General features: G+C 47.9%; 1 protein-coding gene across 2 annotated transcripts in view; it reads left to right on the top strand.

The window, feature by feature from the left end:
• MASP1 (mannan binding lectin serine peptidase 1) overlaps nucleotides 1-22,607 on the top strand; it is a 75,279-nt gene extending 52,672 nt beyond the window's left edge. Inside the window, exons 11-16 of one of the 2 annotated variants that reach the window (XM_033213024.1) lie at nucleotides 10,297-10,434; nucleotides 13,694-13,807; nucleotides 14,709-14,894; nucleotides 16,708-16,775; nucleotides 19,106-19,205; nucleotides 20,256-22,607. In XM_033213024.1, coding sequence (XP_033068915.1) covers nucleotides 10,297-10,434; nucleotides 13,694-13,807; nucleotides 14,709-14,894; nucleotides 16,708-16,775; nucleotides 19,106-19,205; nucleotides 20,256-20,446 — 797 coding nt within the window. In that variant the 3' untranslated portion in view covers nucleotides 20,447-22,607. Of the gene's footprint in view, nucleotides 1-3,650; nucleotides 6,142-10,296; nucleotides 10,435-13,693; nucleotides 13,808-14,708; nucleotides 14,895-16,707; nucleotides 16,776-19,105; nucleotides 19,206-20,255 lie in introns of those variants that run through there. The other variant, XM_033213022.1, reaches the window with a different exon arrangement.

Raw genomic sequence — 22,607 nt, 5'->3', positions numbered from 1 at the left:
AGGTATACTAGTACACAGTAGGTATATTAGTCTGTTCTCACGCTGCTGATAAAGACATACCCAAGACTGGTAATTGATACAGAAAAAGAGGTTATTGGACTCACAGTTCCACATGGCTGGAGAGGCCTCACAATCATGGCCAAAGGTGAAAGGCACATCTTACATGGTGGCAGGCAAGAGAGAAATGAGACATAGCCAGTTTGAGACATAGCCAAACCATATCAGGAGGCTTCTAGATATCAGATTAGGCACTAAAATGGAAAGGCTATGGAGTTATCTACCATTCATCCTTAAGAAGTGAAGAATGTGTTAGCATTTGAGAGTCAGGTTTTGACCATCACAGGTGCTATGGGATCCCAGAGAAGAAGGAAGTAACAATGCCTTGTTGTCTATGAGTGGAGGGGTAAGAACTGACAATGAAGGCTTCACATAAGGGGTCTTTATTTCTAAGAAAAACTTATGAGGATGTGGAATAAGGGAATGTTCATCCCACCCATTCTGCTGATTCCACTTACCTCAATTAGGCTTGCCCAGAAGTACACCCAAGGACTCCAGGCAGTGAAGCCTCAGAGAAGAGAGGCATGGTGGAGCTGTAGCAAACCAGAGGATCTAATCCCCATTTTGCTAAAAGACTATGTGAGCCAAAGAAAGCTAGGGATAGATTCCATGCTGGAAAGCCATGTGGCCACCTCAGGAAGGGGAAGAAGCCCTGGACAAAGAGTCGGGGCCCGAGGTACTAATACTGATGCTGCCATTTCCTAACTGTGATCTTTGGTAAGTAATTTCACATCTCTGGGTCTGGGATCCCATACCTCAGAAGTAAAGCATCAGGACCAAGAGACCTATGATATTCTATGACTCTTTTTTTTTGAGACAGAGTTTCACTCTTGCTGCCCAGGCTGCAGTGCAATGGTGCAACCTCAGCTCTCAACCTCTGCCTCCTGGGTTCAAGCAATTCTCTTGCCTCAGCCTCCCAAGTAGCTGGGATTACAGGCATGCACCACCATGCCTGACTATTTTTTTATTCTTCGTATTTTTAGTAGACACAGGGTTTCTCCATGTTGGTCAGGCTGGTCTCGAATTCCCAACCTCAGGTGATCCTCCTACCTCGGCTTCCCAAAGTACTGGGATTACAGGCATGAGCCACCGCGCCCAGCTATTCTATGATTTTTAATGGTCATCATCCTCTATGTTTGTACAAAGCATCTTGGATACAATGAGTCATGAAATTCTTTTTAACACCCAATGTTGGGCAGAACCATGGTGTATCATTGAACCAGGCCAGAAATTTGTAAAGTCTCTCTTCGCAAAACACTGATTGAACCAGGATGCAGGCCAGGATGGAGAAGGCCATCTCATCTATTGTCATAAGGCCCACCATTTCAGGGGACCTGCTAAGCAAATATTACTTGCCTCCTTATTTTATAAATGAGAAAACTAAGTATCAGAATAGTGTAGTGATTTGCACAAGGCCACTTGTAGAAAATTAGGGGCAGAGCTGAAAGGTGAACTCAATACTTTTGATGGCAACATAAGCAATGCCGAGCCATTCTTTCACCATGGTCATGTTTTATGCCATCCTCAGGTACCTTGAATCCTAGAGCATCACATTTTTCTTTAAAGACCCTCCCTCACTAACCACTATCCTCTAGAACCCAAATCTGGCTTCAGCATAGCCAAAGCTATAACATTTCAAGAAGATTCCTTTCTCCCAGGAAGGACTGGGCGGGGAATGGCAGCAGCCAATAAGAATGACCCCATTTCAATGAGCTCTCCCAAGGGCTTGTTGCATCATTCAGCCTCTTAAAAGGACATGAACACATCAAGGAGAAAAACAGATTTCAGTGGAGATATGAAGCTAGACTCAGGACAAACAAGCTCGAGCTCTGGCTTTCCCTCTAACAACTTTGAGTAAGTCATTACCTTCCCTGAAATTCCATGTTTCCATCTGTAACTTAGCTGTTCTCCAAGGCTTCTCCAGATCTGATCTGTGACCTGCAGTGTGCCACTGGCACCTTGGTTGGAGAAAGGTACCGTTTAGTACTGGCTTTGTTGTGATCATGGACCAAGTCACAGACGTGTCCCTTACCAGATGAGGGCCTTGAAGTACTAGATATATGTAGGACCAGTCGCAGAGCTGCGTTGAGATGTTGCCTTGCAGTTTGCTACTTGTAATTGGAAGGCTGACCCTCAACTTTGAAAGGCCAGGCCACAGAGAGTTACAAAGACCAGTTCACATCTGGCCTGGGGTGAATGGCAGGGTGCCCCAGGATCAAGCAAGAAGCATTTGGCCTCAGGAAGAAGAGCATCTGAAAAGCAGTAGGTTGCTAAAAGCCTGCTCTCCCCAAGTTGCCAAGAAAACTCAAATGTTCCATGGTGTCTAAAGGATTGTCAAAAGCGCCCAGGCCAAGGAGTATAGCCTGGCCATTTGGAACCAGGAGGAGGCCCACACTCACAGTAGGTCTACCTCCAAGACCCAAGCACCCTGCCTGGGAGGGCCGTGCAAGCATGTTCTTAGCCAGCGGGGGCCTGGTGCCGAAGACCTGCTCATGGGCCAGAGGCATTTGGCTGCAGGAGGCTGGTGGTGCATGTGCATGCTCAGGGTGCAACTCAGTGGAATGAAGCTTGCTCAGATCTTTCTCCTTCCCCTAAAGGTACTACACAACTCCTGGGTGCAATGATGGGTGGCCCAGAGTAGGGTCCATGCATCATTGCTTATAGATTATGCCATCGTTCCCCAACCCTGGATGCCCTGGGCCTTAATCCATGGGCACCAATTTATAGCAAGATTCTTTTAGGACAGAGAATAAAAGGTTTAAGGCCCTATGCCCAGGGTCTTAATATCTATTGAGTCAGTGTGGGATACTAGACTTAGAATCTAGTTAAGCTCCTGCTATCTGACTTAAGAGTCGTATCCCTTTAGGCTAGTCACTTAAACTCAGGAGGTTTACTCACCTAGAAAATGGTGATGGCTAAGGCAAATAAAATGAAAATTAAAGGATCCCTGGAATTTGAAGGATCCCTGGAGATCATTGTGACCAAATGCCTCATTTGACAGATCAAAAATTGAAATCCAGAGAGGGAAATTTACTGACTCAGAGTCACAAGGGAAATGGAAGAGAAAAGCCAGGTCAAGACTTCCAGCATCTTTGTTACCAGTCTAGCGTTTGCTGTGACCTGCTAGATGGTTTTTTAGGTTCCTTGCATCTCTTTGTCCCCATGGAGAGAAAACTTTCAGAAGTTTTCTAGGTTCCCATAGCATGGACAACTTCTGAAATAAGACCTGCCTTTCTAGAGAAGGAAGGGGATAAGTGTCCACTACTAGAAATAGATGGCTGTCAATGGTCCGAGTCACAAGTGGTCTTAGCCAGAGGTGGTTCAGGATAGAGAAAGCCCAAGCAGAGTGGTCCAGTCCAGAGAGGGTCCCAGCTACAGAAGAGCCAGACTAGAGATGGGCCAGCCTAGAGAGACTTAGACCCAAAATGACCCTGAGTAGAGCTCTTCCAGGCTAGCATGACCCAGGCAGGTTAGGGTCCCATGGTGGCATAATCTATAGTAGGTGACATGTGAATTTCTCTTTGTGGCTTCTGTCATATGGCTGACCTGACCAGTCTCTGTCTCTTGTCCCTGCTCCCTCTTTCTCCTTACAGAGTGTGGTCAGCCCTCCCGCTCCCTGCCAAGCCTGGTCAAGAGGATCATCGGGGGCAGAAATGCTGAGCCCGGCCTCTTCCCATGGCAGGCCCTGATAGTGGTGGAGGACACTTCGAGAGTGCCAAACGACAAGTGGTTTGGGAGTGGGGCCCTGCTCTCTGAGTCCTGGATCCTCACAGCAGCTCATGTGCTGCGCTCCCAGCGTAGAGACACCACGGTGATACCAGTCTCCAAGGAGCACGTCACCGTCTACCTGGGCTTGCATGATGTGCGGGACAAATCAGGGGCAGTCAACAGCTCAGCTGCCCAAGTGGTGCTCCACCCAGACTTCAACATCCAAAACTACAACCACGATATAGCTCTGGTGCAGCTGCAGGAGCCCGTGCCCTTGGGACCGCACGTTATGCCTGTCTGCCTGCCAAGGCTTGAGCCTGAAGGCCCGGCCCCCCACATGCTGGGCCTGGTGGCCGGCTGGGGCATCTCCAATCCCAACGTGACAGTGGATGAGATCATCAGCAGTGGCACGCGGACCTTGTCAGATGTCCTGCAGTATGTCAAGTTACCTGTGGTGCCTCACGCTGAGTGCAAAACTAGCTATGAGTCCCGTTCAGGCAATTACAGCGTCACAGAGAACATGTTCTGTGCTGGCTACTATGAGGGCGGCAAAGACACGTGCCTTGGAGATAGCGGTGGGGCCTTTGTCATCCTGGATGACTTGAGCCAGCGCTGGGTGGTGCAAGGCCTGGTGTCCTGGGGGGGACCTGAAGAATGTGGCAGCAAGCAGGTCTATGGAGTCTACACAAAGGTCTCCAACTATGTGGACTGGGTGTGGGAGCAGATGGGCTCACCACAAGGCGGAACCCCAGGTGGAACAGTGAGCAGACTTACTTCCTCGGGGCCTGCCTCCCCTGAGTGAAGCTACACTGCGCTTCCGACAGCACACTCCACATTACTTATCAGACCAAATGGAACTTATCAGAAGCCACACTGACCTGGCGTGGCTTCTCCTACGGAGAGAGCCCCCAGGACCCTGAGAGGCAGCAGTGTGGTATAGGAAAAGGCTCTAGGCAGGAGACCTGCGTTCTTGAGCTTGTCCAAGTCTCTTCCCCTGTCTGGGCCTCACTCTCCCCAGCAATACAATGCAGGAGCTAAACCAAGGCCTCTGCACCCATCCCAGCACTCCTCTCCAGGCCATACTTCTTATCCCAGTGGCCTTTATTCACTCCTGACCACTTATCAAACCCATCGGTTCCACTGTTGGTATAACTGAGCTTGGACCTGACTATTAGAAAATGGTTTCTAACATTGAACTGAATGCTGCAGCTGTATATTTTCCTGCTCTGCCTTCTGGGACTAGCCTTGGCCTAGTCCTTCCTCTAGGAGAAGAGCATTCAGGTTTTGGGAGATGGCTCATAGCCAAGCACCCCTCTCCTAGTGTAATCCCTTGGAGAACTTTCATGCCTGAGGTTTCTCTCCCAAAAGCTTCTTGCAGTCTAAGCCTTATCCCTTATGTTCCCCATTAAAGAAATTTCAAAGGACATGGAGAAAGTTGGGAAGGTTTGTGCTGACTGGTGGGAGCAGAATAGTAGCGGGAGGCTCACCAAGCCCTTAAATTCCCATTGTCAACTCAGAACACGTTTGGGCCCATATGCCACCCTGAAATACCAGCTGACACCATGGATGTCCACACCTGCTGCTCCAGACAAGCACAAAGCAATCTTTCGGCCTTGAAATATGTTATCTAAAAGGCTACTACCTGAACCCCCAGACCCAAATTTGGGGATTTAGCTGATTACCTGGGAAACGAAAAGACCCACACTGTATCCTGCTGTACTTTTGGGCAGGAAAATGGAAGAAAGAGTGGGATGGGCACATTAGAAGTCACCCAAATCCTGCCAGGCTGCCTGGCATCCCCGGGACATGAGCTGGGTGGAGAATCCACCCCACAGAATGTTCAGAGAGACCCACTCCTTCATTTTCCAGAGTCAAGGGAATCAGAGGCTCACCCATGGCAGGCAGTGAAAAGAGCCAAGAGTCCTGGGTTCTAGTCCCTGCTCTGCTCCCAACTGGCTGTACAACCTTTGGGAAATCATTTTCCTTCTCTGAGTCTCTGGTTCTCCATCAGCAATAGGGGGGCATTAGGTCTCCTGCAGGGTCTTTCTAGCTGGAGCACTCAGAGCTTCCCTGACTGCTAGCAGCCTCTCTGGCCCTCACAGGGCTGATTGTCCTCCTTCTACCTGGAGCTCTCTGTCCTGGAAATCTCCATCAGAGCAAGACAGCCAGAGAAGCCCCTGAGAGGGAATGATTGGGAAGTATCCACTTCTCCAACCAGCTCGTCAAAGCACACTCCTATGTCTATGAATGGCACATGTAAAGATGTTATATTTTGTATCTTTTATATGATATGCTTTACCACTCTGTAAAGGGCCTCTGCATTGTTGCTCCCATCAGGGGTCTAAAGTGGAAATAAACCCTCATGGATAACCAACAGCCTTGGCTATAGGTTTTGTTATTGTTGGGGAAGTGTGTTCATTTGTTTTGACTTTTTTGAAAAGAAATTGGCCTCCTCATTAAACCAAAATCTCCCTTGTTGCAGAAAAAGTACAACTTTTGGTATCTGGACGTTATCCCAGAGGTAATGAGGAAAGGATTTGGTTATTGATGTGTCTCCTTCTCAGAGGCTGCTTGTTCCTTTGTTTAAGTGCCTGGCATTTAAGTCCTTGCCTTCAAAGGACTTGAGCCTGAAAGCCTGGCCCCCTACGTGCTGGGCCTGGTGACCAGCTAGGGCATCTCCAGTCCCAATGTGACATTGGATGAGATCATCAGCAGCGGCACGTAGACCTTGTCAGATGTCCTGCAGTATGTCAAGTTACACGTGGTGCCACACGCTGAGTGCAGAATCAGCTACGAGTCCTGGTCAGGAAACTACAGCGTCACAGAGAACATGTTCTGTGCCAGCTAGTTTCTAGTGCCGGTTTCAAAGGGTTGAAAGTGGCATGCAAGACAAGCTTATGTGCATATAGGTCTTACATAGGCAAAATAAGTTAAATGTAAAAGCAACAGAGATTTAAATACTACAGGAACTGAAAGAAGGGGCTATTTCATACAGCTGAAGGGGCTTGGAATAGCTTTGCAGAGGCTTCAAAGGATGCATGGGAGATAGGAGGGAAGGGGCAGAGTGGAAAAAAGCATGAAAGTTTTCAAAGCATGAAAGCTGGCCACGGTTAACGGGAGAGCAGTGGGCATTGAGTGGGAAGAGTTTGTAAAGGTATGCTCTATTTGAACTGTCCTGAAATGAGTGATTCTCTAAGTTTGGGGCATATGAGAATCACCTGGGGTACTGGTGAAAAATGCAGATTGCTGGGTCTCACCCACTGGAAAATTTGAATTCAGCAGGTCTGAGGGTGGGCAGCATGGTGTGGAAAGTGGAAGGAGCTGAGCTAGGAAAGCAGTTATGCAACTACTGCAACTGTCCTGATGAGGGATGGTGCAGACCCACCAGCCATAGGGCTGTGACAGTGCAGACAGGACGAGGTGCAGTTTAAATCGATTTAAGTGGTACATTCAGCAGGGCTTGGCCTATAGGCATCTCTTGATAAGTTCAAGCCTGAGTGGCATGTGATAGTGAAGTCTCACCATGGGACGCACTCATGGTTTGCCTTTGTTTTTGGTTTGTACCATAATGAAAATGCCATTCTTTTTACACTATTGAGAATGAAAATAAGAGCATATTTATGCTTTGCACTTTATGGTTTGAAGGGCTGTCGTGTCTCATGTTCTATTACATTTCCAACTTTTGCTTTTCTTTAGATACTTGGACTTTATGTTGTGAATGTTGTGACACATTGAGGTACTGAGGCATGATGAGGTTACATACAGAGCACTTTGTGACATGGAGTCGGGGAGACACATCACTCTCCTTCTCCCAGGGATTTACCAGCAGCTTAGTGACTGATTGAACATGGGGTTGAAGAAAAGGGAGGCAACAAGGATGTGATTGATTCAGACATTAGCAGACATCTGGAATAAGAAAGGGGAGAAGGTTAGTGAAGGGTGGATACTTGGGCATGGTTTCTGAGTTGGAAGAGTTTATGAGCAACCAGCTGGAAGTGTAAGTTGGCAGTAAAGAATGGTGAGTTTTACAGGACAGGGCAGATTGAAAGACACTGATTTGAAGTTCATCAGCACATGGATAGTATGATGGCATAGAGGTAGAGGGCCTCATCTACGGGAAATTTGCAGATAAGAAAAGGAGACCAAGGCCACCAGCATCACAGAAGTCATGAAGACAAGAGAGGCCCCAAGGAAAAGAAAAAAAAAGGGAAGGGATCAGAAACACAGGGAGAAAAGTGCTTCCGAAACCAAGAGGAGGAGCTGTAAAGAGGGATGAAGTAGTCAACAGCACCCAACGCTGCTAAGAGTCCCAGTGAAGGACTCTGGGAAGGAAGTTCCCCAGGACAGGAGTCAAGTCTCCATTGTCATCCCTGAGGGGTATGCAGGCAGCAGGCTCCATGCGTGAGTTTCAAGTCTCTAGGACTTCTCTCTCTCTCGGTCCTCTCTCTGTACTCCCTCCTTCCTCTCTCTCCAGCCTTCTCAGTCTCCCAGGATGGGCTTTTAGCTCTTTTTTCAGAGGGAGGAAACTGCCCTTGCATCTTCCGTAAGCCTTGTGGTAAAAATTACATGTTCAGTTATCCATGTTTTCGTTCCTCGAAACCTACAAATTTTTTATTCTTACTATAAAGCCTGATTCTTCAAAATGAAAGTCTGTCTTTCCAGACTTTGGTTTCTGCTTTGCTCTTTCAAGTCAAAGCCTTATCCAGCCTTTGCTTAAAACCATGGATGCTCCAGCTTCAGTGACTTGGGAGCCACAGTGCACAGCAAATTCCTAGGGATGAAAAATGTATCTGATAAGATTCGAAAAATAGTATCCTACTCTGTATGTAGATATCATGGTTGAAGTTCCATTTATGGTCTCAGAGACATTTTATTTCCATCTACTATTTGTAGACCTGTTAAATATTCAAATGGCTGCCTATTTCCAAATTTGTGCAGTACATGGCACTTTCTTCTTCTGAATACAGCTCCAAAGGGGGAGGAAGAATGTGGGAAAGGAGTGTCAACTCGTCTTTTCAGAAGCTTTACTATAGAAGGGAGGAGTAGGAGAGACTGTGGAATGAATGGCAAACAGGGAAATGGAAGCTGATTTTTAGGATGAAAAGTCTTGACTGTGTTTTGGAGGCATAGAATAAGGAGAGATGAAAAATACAGGAGAGGGGTGACAATCTCCAAGGCCAGGTCTCCAAGAGTTCAAAAGTTAAGAGATCCAGAGTGAAAAATTAGTTCTGAAGACAACAAAGTTTACAGGAAGAAGAGATGGTGAGGAGGATGGTTTGCATTCAGTGGGATTCCCACTCAGGGAGTTCCCACTCAGTGGGCTCTGAGAGTCTGTTGGGAATGGAGGCAGGACATTAGCTTGAGGAAGCTGGCTATGGGCATGTAGAATGATGCTGGGAGATGCTGAGGCTGCATCAAGGTTGTGGATGCAGAGCATTTATCTGTGATTTTCTCCAGCCTGGTGACAGCTACAAAGGTAGCAGGTAACTGCCTGGATCCAGGGGTTTGGGTTATGAGTGTTCTGGGAAGCTACATAGTTAAAAGTTTATGGGGCTGGCCAGAGTAAGAAAAGCCCGGAGTTGGGAGTCAGGAGACCTAGACTGATAGTCTTGCCACTAACTCATGGAATACCTTTTGGCAAGTCAGTTTCCTTCTCCAGGCCTCGGTTTCTTTAGCTGAATGATAAGAGGGATAGACCAGGTGGTCTCCAAGGGCTATTCAGGGGCTATTCAGTTGTAAAGTGTGTACGTGGGAGCGTGTCTGTCAATTCAAGCCAGTGGAAAACGGGATGGAGCAGGCAGACACTGTGGTGGTGAGGATCTTCAGCTCCACAAGGCCCTGAGGAAGGGCTTCTCTCAGGAGACAAGATTCCTGTGGATGGAACATAATGATTCTTTATTAGCTGTGACTCTTTCATTATTAAGTGACATAAAGCCAACATAAGCAGCTTAAGGGGAAAAAAGAGAGGTAATTTATAGACACATATAAGTGAAAAGGCTTCACGTATAATTAGATCAAAGGGCTCAACTGTTAGGGTGCAATCTCTCTCTCTCTTTGCCCCTCAACTGTCAGCTCCACTTTTCTTCATCAGTCTCAGTAGACTCAATGAAATGATTGTTGGCACATCTGGGCTTATGGTTAATAGCTTGGCAACTCCAGTAGGGAATGACTTTCTCTTCTCTAATATGCTTAGCAAAATTCTCAAGTAAGGCTTTCATTGGTCCAGCCAAGGTCACATTCCCATCTCTGAGCAATTGCTGTGACCAGAAAGTGCATGGTTTTGATCAGTCACATTCCTATCCCTGAAACCAGAGGTGAGATCAATCCAACTCTAGCTGCATAGACTAAGAATGGGGAAAGTGCAGACTGCAAAGAAAGATTGGGATGCTATTATCAGGAAGGTCAATTAATGCTGGAGGAGCAAAAATAATAGATGTTCCTAACAGGGTGATGAGTTGGGAGCTCTGGCAGTGGGCAAGATAGAGTCCAGAGTCTGATCTGTCTCTCCCTCCCTCCCTCCCTTGGATGCAGTGTGTGGACTCCCCAAGTTCTCCCGGAAGCTGATGGCCAGGATCTTCAATGGACGCCCAGCCCAGAAGGGCACCACTCCCTGGATTGCCATGCTGTCACACCTGAATGGGCAGCCTTTCTGCGGGGGCTCCCTTCTAGGTAAGGAGAAGGTGGAAGAGGTGGAAGCTAAGGAACTGAACCCCCTCCTTAGAGACTGACCAGGGTTTCTTCATTGCGAATCATTGTGCACACTAGCGTCAGGGTACAGGGTTCAGTATGGTAGAAAGAATTCTCAACTAGACTGGATCCTGGTCTGTCTCTGGCACTGGGAAGGACAAAGTCAGGGAGTCTCTCAACCATGAATAACAGTACATGGGGGTCAAGGACAGGGCATGCCAGGGCTGTGAGGTCAGGGAGAGTCAGGAAACTCACCCTTGGGGATCAGGAAAGGTCGATTTACAATGACCTCGAATGCTATGCTTAGGAATTTCTATCTTGTCTTGAATGCTGCTTAGGTTGATAAGTATGTTCTGGAAAGTTCTCTCCAGAGGCAGCATTGATAAAAAGGAGGGTGAAACTCGAGGCCAGGAAATCAGTGAGGCATCCATTGCAGTGGCGGGGAGAGAAGGCATAGCCTCAGAATAAGAACAGGGCATGAGGGATGGAAACAAGGAGGCAGATTCAATAACACGGGGAAATAGGACTGTCACCTTGGTAATGGAATGTGGGTGGGAGTGGAAGCAAGAATGAGAACAGCTGATGGCTTTCCCTGCCACAGTTTGGTCCGGGCAATCTAAGGTCTGTTCCAGTTCTGATGTCAAAAGAAAGCTGAATAGCAATCTAGGCTATCTAGGCCACTTCTGCATCGGATCCCACCACCAAGGAAGAAGGTCTGGCTTGGCCCATCTCTGCATGGGCGGCTCCCAGGGCATGGGAGCTCCCAGATGGGCATGCCTCTCACTCAGCCTCACCCTCCTCCAGATCCAACCAGGGTGGACAGCTCTGGGGCAGGGATCCCTTTGGCAAGGCACCAGGCCTGGGCTAGAGCTGCAGCCAAAGCACCAGGGCTACATAAAACCCTACTCTGCAAGGAATTTATCCTTAAATTCTCACAGGCCCAAAGATGAATGGTCTCACTCAAAGGAGTCCCCCAGAGAGGCAAAGAGAGTGAGGGAAGGTATTAAAGGGCCAGAAAGGACTGAGGGCAGTGCAGTGGGAGCGGAGTCGGGGAGAGGACCAAGGGAGAGAAGGGAAGGGAAACAGAGGACCAGAATTGGAAAGACAACAATGGAGAGGACAGAGAGAGACAGAGAACACGGAGAGATACCTGGAAAATAAGATAGAGGATTGAAGACAGTGAAGAGAAAAATGAAAGGGAACAATCCAACAAGAGGAAGAGGCACCGGCAGGGCACAAGATACCCAGGAGAGAAGAAGCCAGGAAAGGAGGGACCTGAAGGGAAGTTGGAGAGGAGCAGAGTGGTGTGGAGGACGAGCTGCCAGTGAGGGGAGAAAGAGGGAAGACTTTGCTTCACCAGACAGCTCCGATTTTGTTAGGGGGCAAATAAGAGAGATGGATTGTGTGCACCTAATTTTAAGAATGAATTCGTTTTCTTAAACCTTGATTTTTATTTTTTATTTATTTATTTTTTTTGAGACGGAGTCTCACTCTGTCACCAGGATGGAATACAGTGGTGCAATCTCGGCTCACTGCAACCTCCACCTCCCGGGTTCAAGCCATTCTCCTGCCACAGCCTCCCGAGTAGCTAGGACAAACCTTGAATTTTTGAGTCCACTAATGTCCACCATGTATTGTTATTCATTGTGTGTTTATTCCCTATGACTTATGTTTGAAAAATGTTTGACGTTCACGTCTCTACCCCCAGCCAAGCTGGAATGCCCTCACACTTCGCACTCCCTGCAGCAACCCTGATCTATCATTTCTGTCTCCCTCCTATCATTCAGCCTTAAAGAGCAAGGGAGGGATAGGAGAGGACAGAAGAAACAGGAAAGCCGCTGAGGGACAGAGGAAGGGGAAAGTACCTTGTTAATGCCCACACTGATGCCTGGGTAGAACGATCTGCAGAGCTGGGAGGCCAAGCTGTATCTCTGAACTGGCCAGTGCATACCCCTGGTTCATCTAAACAGCTCAGAGCCCCACACCAAGGCAGGCTCTCCTAACCTGGGTACCTCGGCCCACCTGACCCACCTGGAAAATCTGATACTGGACATGGGCAGAGATCAAAAAATGCCCCAGGGCAGAGAAGTGTGGCTTAAGTGGAGCCCTGGCCAGGACCCAGGAGCACATAGCTGCTTCTGAGAGGACAAAGTGGAGCCTGGAACCTGCTCTGGGACTAAGCACTTCTGCCCTCGACCCTGAACTTTGACCTGATACTCAAACTCTCCCACCCTCATGTTCTAGAGCTTTTGTTTCTGCTTGGCTCATCCTGATATGTCTCTGGGCCTAGCTACTTATGGGCTTGTCATCTGCTCCACATAAGAGGTGAATGGAAGCCTGACCCTCCGTTAAATGAAGGGCAGATGCTTGTCCATCCAGAGAAAGATGCCAGCTGAGACACAGGAAATGCACTAAGCTGACTATCAAGAGCCCTGGGGTCCAGCCCTGGCCCTGACCCTGAAACCAACCTGCTGGGTGCCCCTGGACATCTTTGCTTTCTCCAGGCCTCAGGGTTCCTGTGTATATAATGAAAGGTCTAGATCAGAGCAGTGATTCTCCACCCCAACAGCAATAGAATTCACTAAGGAAATGTTTAAAACATTATCTGTGCCTGGGCTCCACCCCCATGACATAAATGGTCTAAATATAGGTGCAGACACTGATTTACTCTATTTTCATTCTCCAGGTAATTCTAATGTGCAGCCGGTGTAGTTAGCTTCTGATTCGTCAATTTTAAACTTTAATGTGCGTACAAATTACTGGGGAGTCTTGTTAAAATGAAAATTCTGATTCAGTGGATCCGAGGTGGGGCCGGCCTGAGAGTCTTCATTTCTAAGAAGCTTCCAGGTGATGCTAATGTTGCTGGTCCAGGGAACACACTTTGAGAAGCAAGGCTTGAGAAGGCAGCCAGTTGACCACAGGCTTTCTATGCACCCACCTTGGGCTCTCTGGCTCTCACCAATGCCACAGGCTTAAAGGATCCCTGAAATCCTGTTTACAATGTTCAGTCCTGGCCTCGGTTGGAAAAGGCAGGTAAAAATCACAGGTTTAAATCCCCATGTCTTCAGATTAGGATCATATGAGCATTTGAGTTGGGGGCCATAAAATACAATGGAGAGAAATACGGACATTTTTGAGGTCTTAAGGGGTCCCCTGGAGTAGCCTGAAGATCCTCAGCTCAAGACAGAGGAAGGCAAGACTGGGCAGTGCAGGACGATGGCATATGTGTTCTATTCCCCAGGCTCCAGCTGGATTGTGACTGCTGCACACTGCCTCCACCAGTCGCTCGATCCGGAAGATCCAACCCTACACAACTCAGACTTGCTCAGCCCTTCTGACTTCAAAATCATCCTGGGTGAGTGAGTGAGGAGCAAGCTGACTCCTGAAACCAGCTGTGGTTCTGGGAATGGGATGACCTACTGGCCCTTTACAAAGAGGGTCTGCTCACTCACTCACTCATTTGTTAGGGCAGGACACCTGGGATGGAGGTCCAGGAACCTGAGTCCAAGTGCAAAATATGATTCTCCAGACACATCACCATGAGCAAGGCATTGAAGTCTATGCTTCAGTTTCACAACGATAAAATGAGGAGACCAGTCTAGATAATTTCCAAAGACCTGTTAGGTTTCCATGAATCTCTGGTTTCAAGTGGATCATACATATACAATCCAGACTTCCCCTCTTGTTTATAAAATCAGACCACCAGCTGATTCAGTTCAGATCCGCACATATTTATCTACTGACACTATGCCAGGATCTAAGGACACAGTATAATCAAGACCTAGTTTCTGCCCACAGGGAGCTTACAGTCTAATAAACAAATAAGATATGAGCACAGAGACCTCTAATGGAAAGTAGCAAGCAGTAAGTATTGTAGAAGAAGAACAGATAAAGTGCCATGGGAGTTCAGAGGGAAAAGACTTCTAACCCAAGAGTTGAGAGGCTATGTGGAGGAGGTCATGTTTGACCCAGGCACTGAAGGTGATGATATGGATTGAACATGTAGCAGCAGGCATCAGAACAAGCATTACAAGGCAACAGCATCAGTTCCTGAAAAAAGACAGAAGTGGGAACCCATGAGAGTATGTAGAGAATGACCAACAGGGCGGGGTGTCTGGGAAAGGTGGGTAAAGGCAGTGAAAGGGTTAAGGCTAGAAGCATGGGCTGGATGGGGCTGGGGTGGGGGCTGACAGGGAACAAGGTGTGAACTTATCCCCCATTTGCCCCCATGCCCCACATATCTTCTTCTTGCCCAGGCAAACATTGGAGGCTCCGGTCAGATGAAAATGAACAGCATCTCGGCGTCAAACACATCACTCTCCACCCTCAGTATGACCCCAGCACATTCGAGAATGACGTGGCTCTGGTGGAGCTGTTGGAGAGCCCAGTGCTAAATGCCTTCGTGATGCCTATCTGTCTGCCCGAGGGACCCCAGCAGGAAGGTACCTTCCCCCACCTCCACCTCTGCAGGGCAGCTGGTGCCTCCACAGGGAGTCCGTCTTCATGTTGGTGAAGCTCTGGTGCCGATTAAGTCAGCTGATAGTGTCTGCATGACTCACCAGCTGCTTCCCCTCAAACAGCCAAGTCAGAACTGGGTCCAAGGCAGCAAAAGTTGTGGGAAGCACATAGTAAAAGACCTAAGGGTCCAGATAGAAAAACAAAAACTAGACTAGTTATCATAACAGAGAGAATTTAATATAGGGCACTGGAGGATTGGAGAAGTAAAAGGGAAGAGCTGAGATCATAGAGATAGTACCTGCAGGAAGAAACCACCAACCCTAGGGCAGGGGAAACATAGGTAAGAACCTGGAGTTAGAAACGAGAAGCTTGGAAAGGGGGCCCTATGGGACCAGAACCTGAACTTCTGCAGAAGAGTCTGATGTGCTAAGGAAAACAGCTGGAAACAATGGCCACTACTGGGGTGAAAAACCACTGCTAGCGCTGATGCCAACAGCCACAGCAAGTCTTACTGCCTTTCTGAAAGTGCCCCCCTGTTTTCAGGAAACCAGCTAGCAAAGTAGAACTGCCCACTTCAGAGAGTCATCCCTAGTGCCACAAAGCAGAGTATAGAAGGATAAGTCTCGAGCTGGGGGACAATGGCTTAATACTCAGCACAGGCTCAAACCCCACTACGACCATTTCCCAGTTGGGTGATCTTGAGGAAGTGATTTAACTTCATGAAGCCTCAATCCCCTTACCTCTAAACCAGAGATGCTATCCCATGCGGTGGCTTGATATTTCCATGTTTGAGATAATACTTAAACACAGGCGACCCATGCCAGCTGGCTTCCTTTTCATTCAATTTCCATGGTGCCACATCATAGTTCACTTCCTTTAGCTCAAAAAGAAAATGGCTGAGATGTCATCTGAGGAGTATTTAGCAGAACTGAACCAGCAGGAAAGGCACAGATGTAGCTAGCTTTAACTCATTGGGTGCCATGTGCCTACCATATGCCAGGTGCTTTATGTTCATTAACTTATTTATGAACCATGCAAGACTTGCAAGGTGGCATTGTAGGCTCATTTACAAATGAGAAAACGAAAGGTCAGCAAGGTGAGGTGACTCATCCGAGATGCAAGTTGTGTGAAACAGATCTGGGGATATAGTACAGGTTTTCTGACTTTAGGCCTAACACTATTTTCAGTATCCAGGCTCTTTTTCAAACAGGAGAATAATGGCTCTGTCAGTGCTCAACCCACTTCCACCTTGTCCCCCAGATTTACCAACTTCATAGACTTCTAGAATGTCAAGTCTGAAAGGGGTTTTAGAGAATACCAGTCCAGCCTCCTCCTTTTATGGACAGGAAAACCGAGGCTTAGAAGGGGAGCAGAGAGGAGGGCTTGCTAAAGGCAGCATAGCATATAGTGGACTAGGCTGGCTTTTATATTTATTCGCCATTCTTGATTGAGCACCTCCTATGTGCCAGCATTGTTATAGGCATTGCGATATAGCAGTGATCAAGAATGAGATTATGCTCTCATGGACCCTAAGTTTCAGATGGTTGAGGGTGGGGCACAATAGAAAACTAAACAAGTAAACCAGTAACACATCATAGAAACCAGTGACCCTAGCTCTGCTGCAGGTAACCTCTAGCCCAGCTGCCTTTCACACGTTCCTCCCCACCATGCCACCTTTCTCTGAGAAGAACAATCCAGTCTTTCCTCCACAGACAGAGGATGATGGAGCTATAAGCTGCACCCCTCCAAACACCCCCAAATAGCCTCTCTGTTCTCACAGTATCTTCTCTCCTTCAGGAGCCATGGTCATCGTCAGTGGCTGGGGGAAGCAGTTCTTGCAAAGGTTCCCAGAGACCCTGATGGAGGTGAAGTTCATTTTATAACCCACAGACAGTGACACCTCAGCTCTGCACTGGGCCTTCCTGCTCCATATTGTTCCCTTAGGGATTTTGAGGCTTGGGTGGGGGTTGGTGAGAAGGAAACTAGAAGGCCAGAGCCACCTCCACAGTTCAATGGGACTTTGAACCCCAGAAAGCTTGATTTGTTTGTTCTACATGTCATGGACTCTAGCCTCTAAACACTGTTAAGTTTTCCTGGTAGCTTATTAAAGGCTGAGCTTATGAAAATTATCCCAGAAAGCAGCAAGTTTAGACACCCCTATGGATGACAATCCAGCTGTGCACCATGAGAACTGCACACCAAACTAGCCAGAATGAGCCAGGCTCTTGAGAACCACAGTCCTTGCAGTAACGAACCTGACAGTTACACTTAGAAGTTCATATTCCACTCATTTCAGGAAAAAAAAAAAAAACACCGAACTAAAAGTAGGGAACCACGGTTTCAAGTCTTGCTTGGCTCCTACTAACTTGCTGGGTCATCTGAAGCAAGACATTTTGCCTCTCTAGACCATAAGATACTATTTCCAACTGCAAAGTTATGGGGCAACACGAGCTGCCCTCAAAGAGCTGCTTGGCTCTGATATCATCGGGGCCTATGACTGACACGGCTAGTTTCTAAATTCTTCCACATATATTATTTTGACATACTTTAAGATTTGGGATTTACAACAACCATTCACCCCTTCATTCACTAGCTTCCAGGGGTCTGTTTGGTGTTTCCTTGGTACCAGATGCAGTACTAGCTACTAGCTGGCTGGGGTAAAAAGATAGATCTGGTCCCTGGCCCCCTTGGGCTTATGGTCAAGTGGGATGGACAGAAAGTAGTTGTGGATGTGATAAAGGTGGAGAAAGAGAAGTGTAGGATGCTCCAGAACATATGAGAGAGAACCTGACCTCATCTCAAGGGTTCGGGAAGCATTCCCAAAGGAAGTGATGCTGAAACGATACCTGAATGATGAATCCGGTGCTCAACAGGAGCTGAGGACCTGTCCTGAGGACCACCTTGCCCTGGCTTCCTCTCCCCTTATCCAGGGAAGGCCATGGCCCAAGAGGGATCTGAATGGCCTTTGGCTTCCTCCCAGCAAGGGCTACAGGAGTTGTCCATTTAGATAATATGGCCCATTCAGTTCTTGATTTGACTGAAAGAGAATCATATGTTTCCTCTTTTTATTCCAGACATCTACTCAACAGTTACCCCCGTGCTGGATCAAGGGCAATAATAGCCACAATGTCTTATTTTTCTGTATCAATTTTGCTGCAGTGCAAAATATACGTATTTTTTTCTAGGTATCTACTAAACTCCAAGTAATGTAAGAGAGAAATGCATAAAATACGGATCCAGCATCTAGACAGATGCTCATACTGTGGTGAAGGAGGACAACATAAGAAAGTGCTTGCTGCAAAGCCAGCAGTGATAATTCCACAGTAACTAATATGTATACAGTGTGTGCAGTTTACAAAGCACTTGTTCATGCCTTTCCTCCTTGTACAGTGATTAGTATATCAAGTACTGCAACTTCCATTTTTCAGATGAGGAAACAAAGTCTCAGAGTCTGAAAAACAATGAGTAAGCCACATGTTCTAGGTCCTAGGTAGGGGTGAGAGAAAAGAAAACTGACCATCATTTATGTATACATTGTTCTATTGACTAATACATCTCCTAGGCAAGTATTATTATCTCTATCTTTTTTTTTTTTTTTTTTTTGAGATGGAGTCTCGCTCTGTCGCCCAGGCTGGAGTGCAGTGGCCGGATCTCAGCTCACTGCAAGCTCCGCCTCCCAGGTTTACGCCATTCTCCTGCCTCAGCCTCCCAAGTAGCTGGGACTACAGGTGCCCGTCACCTTGCCTGGCTAGTTTTTTGTATTTTTTTTAGTAGAGACAGGGTTTCACCATGTTAGCCAGGATGGTCTCGATCTCCTGACCTCATGATCCACCCGTCTCGGCCTCCCAAAGTGCTGGGATTACAGGCTTGAGCCACCGCGCCCGGCTATTATCTCTATCTTACTGATGAGAAATCTGAGCGCCAGAGAGGGCACATTACTTGCCCAAGTTCACACAGCCAAGGTCTGCATAGCCGAGACTACCCTAGAACACGGGCCTCCTGATTCTCCACTCAGTTGTTCCTTCACCTGTAGCACAGGGCAGTCTCTTAGACCAAGTCTAAGGTAGACACAGGTCCGTCTGGGTATGGAGTGGAGAGGAGCTGGCTTCAAGAGTGTCAGAACAGCAGAGGCGCCTCAGCCAGGGGTGGAGGCTCCTAGCCAGGGGTGGAGACCAATAATAGCTTTATGTTCTAGATTGAAATCCCGATTGTTGACCACGGCACCTGCCAGAAGGCTTATGCCCCACTGAAGAAGAAAGTGACCAGGGACATGATCTGTGCTGGGGAGAAGGAAGGTGGGTTAAGAGGCTGGCAAACAACAGGGGCGTTGCCAGACAGGGAATGGTGCAGAGCCAGCAAGGGGGCACAGAGGCCTCCCAGCCTGGTGGGCTACCAGTGTGGGGGTGCAGGGGACTGGAGGAAGGCATGGGAGGAGGGATTCCACAGGAGATGATGCACTGGAGAAAAGATATCTACAGGATGTTCATCATTTCCTTTCCAAGTCCAGTATTTCCCTTAAGAAAGGCCTTGACCGGGCGCGATGGTTCTTGGCTGTAATCCCAGCACTTTGGGAGGCCGAGGCGGGCAGATCACCTGAGATCGGGCGTTCGAGACCAGCCTTGCTAACATGGCAAAACCCTATCTCTACTAAAAATACAAAAATTAGCCGGGCGCGGTGGCAGGTGCCTGTAGTCCCAGCTACTCAGGAAGTTGAGGCTAGAGAATAGCTTGAACCCAGGAGGCAGAGGTTGCTGTGAGCTGAGATCATGCCACTGCACTCTAGTCTGGGTGGAGTGAAACTCCATCTCAAAAAAAAAAAAGAAAAGAAAGAAAAGAAAGAAGAAAGAAGGGAGGGAGGGAGGGAGGAAGGAAGGAAGGAAGGAAGGAAGGAAGGGAGGGAGGGAGGAGGAAGGAAGGAAGGGAGGGAGGGAGGGAGGGAGGAGGGAGGGAGGGAGGGGAGAGAGTGACGAAAGAAGACAGAAAGAGGAAAGAGAAAGAAAGAGAGAAAGAAAAAGAAAGAAGGAAGGAAAGAAAAAGAAAGAAAAAAAAGAAAGGAGAGAGAGAGAGAGAGAAGAGAAGAGAAGAGAAGAGAAGAGAAGAGAAGAGAAGAGAAGAGAAGAGAAGAGAAGAAAGAAAAGAAAGGAGAAAGTCTGAACCAGGGCTTTCTAGAATCATTTGAGCTTTGATGTGGCCTAACCTAGAACCGCCTGGAGCCCAGGTTTGGGTCCAACGGTCTGCCGTGCCCTCTAGTGTCCAATTCTCTGAACTACAATCCAGACTTGGGAGAGGGAGACTTGGGCTGGGAAGGGGCGTTTTATCTTCATCTGCGTCTCTTTTTCATCTAGGGGGAAAGGACGCCTGTGCGGGTGACTCTGGAGGCCCCATGGTGACCCTGAATAGAGAAAGAGGCCAGTGGTACCTGGTGGGCACTGTGTCCTGGGGTGACGACTGCGGGAAGAAGGACCGCTACGGAGTGTACTCTTACATCCACCACAACAAGGACTGGATCCAGAGGGTCACCAGACTGAAGAACTGAATTTGGCCCCTCAGCCCCAGCACCACCTGTTGTGGTCAGTCAGCAGCAGAGGACAATCCTCCGATGCAAGCGGCCATTTCTCCTTTCCTCCCTTCCTTCCCTCTTCCTTCAGCCTATCCATTACTGAGCAATAGAGCGGGTATCTTCGCCCCCTTTTCACTCTCTTTAAAGAGACAGAGCAGGGGAGTGCTCAGAACATGAGGCCAAATCCAGGCTCTATCACTTATTAGTTTGCAGTGCTGGGCAGGTGACTTCATCTCTTCGAACCTCAGTTTCTTCATAAGATGGAAATGCTATACCTTACCTACCTCATAAAAGTCTGATGAGGAAAAAATTAATTAATAGCTGCATAGCACTTAGCACAGTGCATAGCATACCCTATATTTTCAATAAATGCGCTTTAGCAGAAGGTCGGTGTGTCTACCAGGCAAACGAAGCTGTCTGACAAACCCCTGCCTGGGTCTTAGGGTTGATCAGTGACACACCTCTCCCCTCAACCTTGACCATCTCCATCTACCCTTAAATGCTCTATGCCACCGTGCAACTTTCCCAACATCAATCTTCGCCCTCACCCCTAAAAACTAAAACAGGCAAGGTTCTGAGTCCCGTGGTATGTCCCTTAACAACGTAGCTAGGAACATGCGCTAGACGCCAGATTGCGGGAGGTCCTGAGAGAAGCAGGGACAGGAGGGAGCCTGGGGATTGTGGTTTGGAAAGGTAGACACCAGGTTCTAGAACTAGCTCTGCCCTTAGCCCCCTGTATGACCCTATGCAAGTCCTTTTCCCTCATCTCAAAGGGTCCTCCAAGCTCTGACGATCTAAGATACAATGAAGCCATTTTCCCCCGATAAGATGAGGTAAAGCCAATGTAACCAAAAGGCAAAAATTACAATCGGTTCAAAGGAACTTTGATGCAGACAAAATGCTGCTGCTGCTCCCGTAATATCTACCCCTTTCCACTACGGGTGGGTTCCCAAGGACATAGGCCAGGCAAAGTGTGAGCCCAGGAATCCTTCCTTATTCCTAAGCAGAGCATCTGCTCTGGGCCCTGGCCTCTTTCCCTTCTTGGGAAATGGCTGCACGAGGTGGGCCCTGGGAGTTTGTACCCCAGGCCCCTAGACTCTTCCTTCCTATGTCCACAGCTGACCCCAAGCAGCCATTCCCCAACTCCTCACCCCTGAGACTCACACTCAACTCCCTAAGCTTGCAAGGCCGTAAGTGTTTTCCAAGCAGAATGCCTCTCCCATCCCCTCTCAGGAAGCTGCTAGAGACCTTATGCCTTCCAGAGCTCCAAGATATAAGCCCTCCAAGGGATCAGGATCTCCAAGTTCCTATCTTCTGTTTTATAGAAACTGATCTTCCCCAGAAGCTTTTAACTCTTGACCTGTATGCAGCTGTTGGAGTAATTCCAAGTCTCTTGAAAAAAAAGAAGAAGATAATGGAGAATGAGAACTTTTATATATATATATATGTATATGTATCAAGCCCCAGGCTGAACACTCAGGGACAGCAATTCACAGCCTGCCTCTTTTTCTATAAGGAAATCATTCTACCTCTGTGCCCTGCTGTGTATTCTGTAAAGGGAAGGTGGTAATAGGACCCAACTCCATCAGACACTTGTCAGGCTAGCAGAAACTCCGTTTTCAATGCCAAAGAACTGTAATGCTGTTTTGGAATCACCCCAAGGCATTCCAAGACACCATACCTTCCCATTTCAAGCACGGCCTGGGCACACCCCAGCAGCCCAGGCTGTGCTGACCGCTGTGGGAACTACCGAGATGAGGAGAGTATCATTCATACCTTCTAGGAGCTCCTAGGTATTGGTATTGGGAGCCGTGAAACATACGTAAGTGACTGCTGTGTAACGGAATAAACCCTGCCAAGTGCTGTTTTGGAAAGTCATGGAGGTAAAAGAAAGACCATTCTGGTATGAAGGTTTTGGGGGAGGAAATATCAATCAAGAAGGCTTCTCAGAAGAGGTGACTGGACCAGAGCCTTGTCCACAGGTAAGACGGAGAAGGCATTCCAGATGGAGGGAGAACAATAGTAAATGTCCACTCAAGATTTCCTGTATTATACCAGCTCCTCCCACAAAAACGCATATCCAGTAGACTCATTTTCTGGGATCGGAACCAACACCAAAAAGAGCTTTTCTCCTTGA

This window comes from Trachypithecus francoisi, unplaced genomic scaffold (genome assembly GCF_009764315.1).
Source record: "Trachypithecus francoisi isolate TF-2019V2 unplaced genomic scaffold, Tfra_2.0 Lachesis_group0, whole genome shotgun sequence".
NCBI lineage: Eukaryota > Metazoa > Chordata > Mammalia > Primates > Cercopithecidae > Trachypithecus > Trachypithecus francoisi.
This window is presented reverse-complemented; position numbering and strand designations above follow the sequence as displayed.